The sequence below is a fragment of the Panthera uncia genome, chromosome X, assembly GCF_023721935.1.
Source record: "Panthera uncia isolate 11264 chromosome X, Puncia_PCG_1.0, whole genome shotgun sequence".
Classification (NCBI taxonomy): Eukaryota; Metazoa; Chordata; class Mammalia; order Carnivora; family Felidae; genus Panthera; species Panthera uncia.
Window position 1 is genome coordinate 56873754 of NC_064817.1, and position 7662 is coordinate 56881415.

General features: G+C 31.9%; 1 protein-coding gene across 2 annotated transcripts in view; it reads left to right on the top strand.

Moving 5' to 3' along the window:
• The window catches only part of CHIC1 (cysteine rich hydrophobic domain 1), a 68462-nt gene extending 61134 nt beyond the window's left edge, over positions 1-7328 (top strand). For both annotated transcript variants that reach the window (XM_049643982.1, XM_049643983.1), the window contains one exon: positions 1142-7328. In XM_049643982.1, coding sequence (XP_049499939.1) covers positions 1142-1192 — 51 coding nt within the window. In that variant the 3' untranslated portion in view covers positions 1193-7328. The remainder of the gene's footprint in view (positions 1-1141) is intronic.
• Positions 7329-7662: the final 334 nt, after the last annotated feature.

Sequence of the window (7662 nt, forward strand, 5' to 3'; positions counted from 1 at the left end):
ACTTAGATCTTAGAAAATTTTCAGTTTGTATGCTCCAGTGAAAACATTGCACAGCCTTAATCTTCTTTTAATATAAGTGCAGACCATTACATGATGATGGACACAGCTGCTGTTGAACAAAATATTTCTAAATGTTATCTTGTCAAAACTTGCATAAAATAGGAATTGACTTCTGAATTCTGGATTCATGTTCCTGGCTTTTTTTCTAAGCTGACATTTAATTTTTAACAAAGAAATTATAGGTTCTATTTTTTTTAATGAAAGCTATGCAGTCTTAATCACAAAACACAAATTCACACATAGCCAAAGTGACAACTACAACATCATTAACACTCAAAAGAATATGAAATTTATCTAAGCTTCAAGTTGCTGACATGTAGTCTGTATTTAATACATAAACGTTCCATTTCCGTTTCATAAATAACGATTATTACATTATCTTTCTCCACTTTGAATAGCTTAGGGAAAAAAATGTGCAAATGACTGACCACAAATCTCAAATCCACTATAGGCAAAAACCTTATATAAAATATTACAAATTTATACATTAAATTTATAAGTAAAATATTAAATATAAATTTAACATATACATTTATACAAGTTTATAAATATCTTAGGTTTTTATTACTGTGTTTTCAACCTTTAATTAAAATATTTTAATCAATCCATTTGGATATTTCAGTATTTTTTATAAACAACTTATAAAAGATAGTAAGAACCAATAGCAGTTGCTTTAATTGAAAATATGTACATGTAATATATAGAAAAGGTATTTTTTCCAATCTATATAAGTTTTAACCTCTTCTACTTTGTTAAAAAAAAAGAGGGTAGGAGGTGAAGAAGGACATAATAATGTAAGAGGGTTTGCTTTTCTGCAGTTAAACAAATAATTATTGTAAATTAAGTCATAGAAACTGTTAGCTACAATAAGTAGTTATGTTTGCCAGTTTAATTTAATTGCCACTGTAATGATAACTTGTAGTAAATCCTTTTTATAACTGTTTTATATATTTAACTTACTTTATACTAGAGGACCAAAACACAGTCCTGTGAAAAATGATTATAGACTTTCTGGGTTATATATGTTATAGTAAATGCAAATTATTTTATCAATATATTCTTGTTTGTTTTTATTTTACAGGTTATACTAATAGAATTCCTACCAAAATATCCCATATTCCGACCTGACTGAGGAATTTTATTCAGTCACTTCTGTGTTACTTGTCATTTCCTACCCTTAGTGCCTTGTAGATGATTTTGGAATGAAGATGGTCTCCTTTGCTCTGTTCAACTTATTCTTTATTTCTTATTCTTATTCTTTAGAATATTCTCCTTACTCTTTTATTTATGTTGGTTTTAGAAGAAAATTTGCACATCTTTTTTTGTTGTTAAATGAGGCTTGTGTTTTGCACTTTCAATTTTTAAATAAATACACAGAGACTTATATGTATATATATAGTTGCCACTAAAGATAAAAAACATCAGTGCCGGTGTTTCAAAAAAACAAAAATTTGTTCTGAGCATGCTGCCTTATAATTTTCATACTCACTGTTTCTTAAATATGCATCATTTTTCTAGGCTATTTAATGCTCTGTAATCCCTTACTGGACATAAGTAAATAAGCTTTTGGTAGCTTTTAGAAATGGTTTTACTCTTACTTGCTTTTAAAGGACATGCGATTAATAGCACTGGTTTTGTCCTGCACTTTGCTAAATTATCACTTATGTTAGTGGATAAAATATTTAAACTCTTAAAAGACTTGTAAATATTGTCTCTTTGCATAACAAAATGTAATATGCCATGGTTTACAGAATGTAATATTACTCTTACTGTATTGCCAACAAATCTGCATAGATTTTAATATGAATGAAGTTTGCAAGCATCCTTTTGAATGTATAGACTGTTAACATGTTTTATGGCAGAGCCATGAGTTTGTTAAAATTTCAGGTGTAGGGCAGGATTGCCCTTTCTAATGAGTAGATTAAAATTGAAGTTGTTGTCTGAGATATTCTGCATTGCACCTGAAACCAAGAACCTTACTTTTTCCATTTAATTTAATAATATCCATTTTGTCCTCCACTCCCACCCCCCAAAAAATTCATTTGATATCCAACACATTTCACAGCCTCACTGTACTTATTTCCTGTTATGTATCCTTTCCCCCTTTTGAAAATACACACAGTTATCTTTAAGGAGTATTTCAAGATTTCAGATATCTTGGGAGGTGTCTAGATCTTCATGAAAGCCACTGCTAATCCCTTTTTGGAGTTCTGATATTCTGCTTTGGGAAAGAGGGAGAGGTAATTGAGAAGCTGTACCTAAAGAATACATAGTGGCTGATTCATAATTGATAAAATATTCTTTATATTTTTGATGATCTTTTTTAAACATTTAGATATTAATGAGGAAAGACAAGTACTTATACAAAAAGTATTTTAGTTTATAAATTCACCACACATGTAGCCTTTTCACTGACATGTACATATTTCTCTTTCTCCTCCCAAGTAAGATGAGTGAGAACACCACACTTAATTTGAATTTTTAACACAATTAAAGCTTTATATTGTGTTAATTCAACTGCAAATGTATGCCTGTATATAGGCATTATTTGTAATTCCTATTGCTAAAAAGAAATTAAAAGTATCTGAGACTGAATAATATCCTATTTGTCATCTTACTAGTTTTAGTAAAACTTTTTAGACAAACGTTTATCCCAGTGAAGAGAACAGTCATTTCTTCATAAAAGGTCAAGTCTTTAAAGCCATTTTTAAAATTTATGCCTAATTTGAAATCCACGGTCCTGGACCAATAAAAGAAGAGGGGAAAAAGCAACACTGTTTGATCTATGACTGTAATTGTTTGCACACTTTTCCACTTCCCTCTGTAGAACCCCATTACCCCCATGCCACCAAGCCATCCAGAATCTTTAACTTTTAATATGTGTGCCTGTAAATATCATTTGTCTGTCTGCTGCAAAATTAAATATGTATTTTTATAGACAAGGTGGAAACCTCTAAAAATGCATACCAAATGTCTTGTTTTATAGCTAAGGTCAGGGAAAAATTGTATCTGTGGTTTATGCTCCAGCTAATATTATCAGGTTTATGCTTCAAACTGTGATTGTGTAATACCAAAATGATTTCCAGAATACAACATTTCTAATTACCAATGATAGAATAATTTTAAGTGTCAATCCTTAAAAATTTATTTTTTTCTGTATACTTAGAATCTGGCCATGTGATGGTCATAGTGACTTTTCTGCCATGTATAAATCACACTTGGTTTTGCTCAAAGAACAGCACAAAGTGGTGAACTGTTTCCATGAAACAAATATTGAGACAGAAATTGAGTGCATCTGGAGGTGACAGAATATAACTTGAGTTACAGTAAAATTTGTCATAAAAAATCATTTCCCAGCATTTGTAAACTTTTTTTTTAATACCTCCTCTAGTTGCTTTTAAATGTATTATTTTATTGTTCATTATGCTGGTTGACTCATCTTATTTTCTTGAACTACTCAGAAAATACACAATTTTCTTTCTTCTTTCTTATATGACTGCTTTTTCAAACTATTTTCCTATGAAGCAGGCTGATTAGCAGTTGGGGATTTTGGAGTGCTTTGGTGGAGGGTGTTTTCTTTTCAATGAAATTGGCAGCAGTGAATGATGAAATGGCAAAGCACAACATGTGGTCATTAATTACTCCCCCATTGACCTTTTTTTTCTTTTATCCTCAGGATAGAGCATACTTGGATATTTCTGTCAAGTTAGCAGAATATTTTTGTGAAAGCTTTTTTTAGGTTGAATAAAGTAATTGGGAATTTCTTTGTTACATGATATTCTTTTATGAAACCTGCTGTGGTAGTTTCCAGAGAAAATAACATCTAGTTGCCAAAGTATATAAATCTCGCAAAGCTTTGAAGTTGTAAGCTAAAACCATTGCTTCTTTGACTTCTGTTATGCATCTCCATCCCAATGCCCCTTTAAACAACTAAATTATGTAGAAAATGAAATTAAGCCCTAACCTTCTTCAGCTACTCTCTGTTCCCTCCTACCCACTCTATTAATTTAGGAAAGACACCATTGTAGTTGAACATTAGAAGTAGATGGAGAAGTGCCTTGTCTTTTTTGAACAAAGATAACATTTTATGTTGAAGGAACCAGAATGAATGAATTGGTAGATCATTAGATTTAAAACCATCCTTTTCAAGTATTAGAATATTTCACTAGCATATCATATTTCTTCTATTTATTATTTAAAGCATGTTTCTTTGTTTTCCCCTAATCATATTATGTTAGTGTTAAAATATTACAGGACTATCAATCACTTACAAAACTGGTATAATTCTAATGTTAGTAAATATGTAATTCAACATGGTTCTGAAAAAACAATGGTCTTTGAAGCCCTACAAAAACCCCCTTAAGTATTCAATATACATGCTATTTATATTATGATCTATAAACACTAATGTCTGATCAGTTAATCTGTGTTAGCATTTGGCACTCTGCCATTTTTAATGAAATTCTTATTTTTTCATAATTTGACTGACATTACATAACATTTGTAAGGCATAGAACAAATAAGGTTTTTCCAAGTGTATGAGAGCTTTTAAAAATTATTAGCATTTTAATTTTGTTTACAAATAAATTACCACTTAAAAAAATCAAACCTCACTACTTGAACATAATGCCCCAAACAATATTTCATTAAAATGAACTATGTTGACCTAGGGGGATGTAGAAATTATATACACTCATTTAACTGGAGTAGTTTCACATATGGAAATACTTTTTGCTAATTGGATTATAAGATGCCCAAATTCATTGAAGCTAAGTCCTCTTATGCCTATAAAATTCTGCTTTAAAAAAATTCATTTTGCAACAATTGTCAAATTGTTCAGGCCCCTTTAAATGATGAACTATTGGGAAATTTTCCACAGAAAAGGAATATATTTTGTTAATAATACTTGTTCATGTAATATGGAGACTGAAAAAAGGGATATGTATATCCTTATCTTGCCCCAAATTTCTCTTTTGTGATTCTGAGCCAGGCTTTTCATTTTGATGATGGCAACATGAGAATATATTCCATTATATGTGGACTTCATCAGATTCATACTATATGAGGAAATTATCTATTATGGGCTTTGGACAAGTCACTTAAATTACGTGTCAGTCTCTTTATCTATAAAGTCATGGGGTTGAACTTAGAGCTGGACAGAAAATTAGAGATGACCTAACATTCTGTGATTCTAGGAATCCTTAGGAAAATTTTATTCTACAGAATCTCAGAATGATTTTTCTCAAAACTACTACCCTTGGTGGAAATTCTCACAGTGCCTTGCACACAATAAATGTTTGATTTGCCAACTGGCTCCCAGCTCATATGTGTTCATGTCACACAGACTCAAAGAACTGATGCCTGCTAGACCTCAGCCCCTCTATGGTGATAAAAATAAGTGTAGTTTCCCTAGGAACCGAGGACTAAGGTCTGTGAGCTTTGCATATGTGGAATCTGATTATGCATTTGGTATCCAGGCAAGAATTATAACTGTGACAATAATGGAGATATGGGAGGACCTATTTTGACAATGATGTGAAAAGTTTCATATCATATCCAATATTTGCTTCAGTGTCTTAACCAATTTCCACATCCTCAAAAAGATTTATTGGAACAAATTGATGTTAGATGGAAAGAAAAGTAGTATGGAATTCAAACCCAAATCACTTCTGGTTTAATTCTTAACTCTGCTGCTTAATTCCTCTGTACCTCATGTCCTCATTGTGGAAGTGGGGACAATAATCTGGACCTACCTCACAGGGGAATTGAGGATTTTTCTCATATATTAATGTGCTTTTGAAGTTGACTGAAAGATATACTGAATATCATAATTTTGTAATTTCTAAACACATTCCTTTAAATCTATGTTGTTATGTTTTCTTTCTCAGTCAAACCCTACAGAACGAGTGTTGCAGTTAATCTATTTTATCAGTAGTAAATTTTGTTATTAATTCCCTATATATTAACACGAGTAATTGTGTTATGTTAATTAACACTTGACTTAGGGAGGAAAAGCAGGTGGATGTAAACCAATGGTTCCCAACTTGGGAAAGATAAAGATAGCAGTGAGGACATCCTTGAACCTTTTTTATATTTCAAAAAGTATACCAGGAATCATACATTTATCCATAATATTTCTGCTGCACAAGCCAACTGAGTCATTGAATTTCCATGCATTTTGTTTATATTTTTTCAATCCTGCCTAACATACTACTGGTTATCCCACACTAATCAGAAGTTGTGAATGACAATTCTTTTGATTAGTAAAAGAATGAAAGAGTCTATTATTACATGCAGTTTAGTAAATAAAATACTTGAAAGCATGGGGAAGGAATAATAAAGGGATCCCTATGGTAAAAATATTGGAAGCCACTTTTATAAAGGAACTAAGATTATTTGGCCCTCTCCACCAGGTTACTACCCAGTCCCTAAATAATGAAATGCTAGACGTGTGTGCGTGTGTGTGTGTGTGTGTGTGTGTGTGTTGGCTAGATTGAGCTACATAATTTCAAGTTAGAATCTGCCTTCTGTTTTCTTCTGTTTCAGGATGATAACTGAGCTAATTTATTTGGATTGCAAACGTGGAAAGTGTTATAATATGTTCTAGCATTGGAGTAAATATCAACTTCTGAGTCTCAAAGTAGTTCTGTATATAAACTCAACATTATGAGTCTAGGCAATAATTTCTCAAATGTCCCTTTTATTCCTGCTTATTTGTTTGCTTTTATCTTGGCTTAATTTTCTTAATTTTCCATTTTTCTAGTAAGCAAATAGTGTAAAATTGTTTTAATGCCTGAACTTCGAACAAATTACAGATGTTTGAAATTATATAATCTACAAGCTAGTTCACCCTCCTTGGATTAACCACATACAAATATGAATCTCAGCTACAAAAACAGGAAATTCTGATAGCTGGAAGGTGGGCGTCGATCCAAAACATCTATTTGAAAAGCCTAAGATTTCTTTTTGGCAGAGGATTCCTATGGAGACAGCTTTATCAGAAAAGAATACAAGTGGATATGTCCATTCAAACCAAGAACATTTGTGCATCTTGTATTGTTACATAGCCTGTGGAATGAATTTATTTTTCTTCCAAGTTTGAGAGTGACTCCCCTGAAAGAACTCAACCTGTATACATACAGCTGTGCCAAAATGAAGGACACCTGCCTCTCTGAAACTTTCACTGCTGCTTCTGTTGTTCACTTGTCAGATATAAAATTTTATTATCTCAGGATGCAAAATTACAATAAAGCGCAAATCTATGTTAATGAATTGTGTGTTCTTTGGTGCATCCTTCCTTTCTTCCTACTCTTCCCTGTTTTCACCATTCTAAGGCTTCTTTTTCAAAGCCTTACTTAAGGCTTCCTTTTAAAAATTGTATTTTGCATATTGCCTCTTCCTGCATTTGCTAGTATTATGTCTGACCCTGTAAGTACTTCATGCTATCTATTGGCTTTGGGGGCCTTTATTGTGCCCAGTGCTTGATATTTAGGTAAGTAGGAATTCATTTCTAAACTACTTTGCATGCCTAGCTGTGAACTACAAAATTAAAAGTAAAGTGAAGTGGTATTCCACCTTAGCATAATTTTTAGTGTAAGAAAT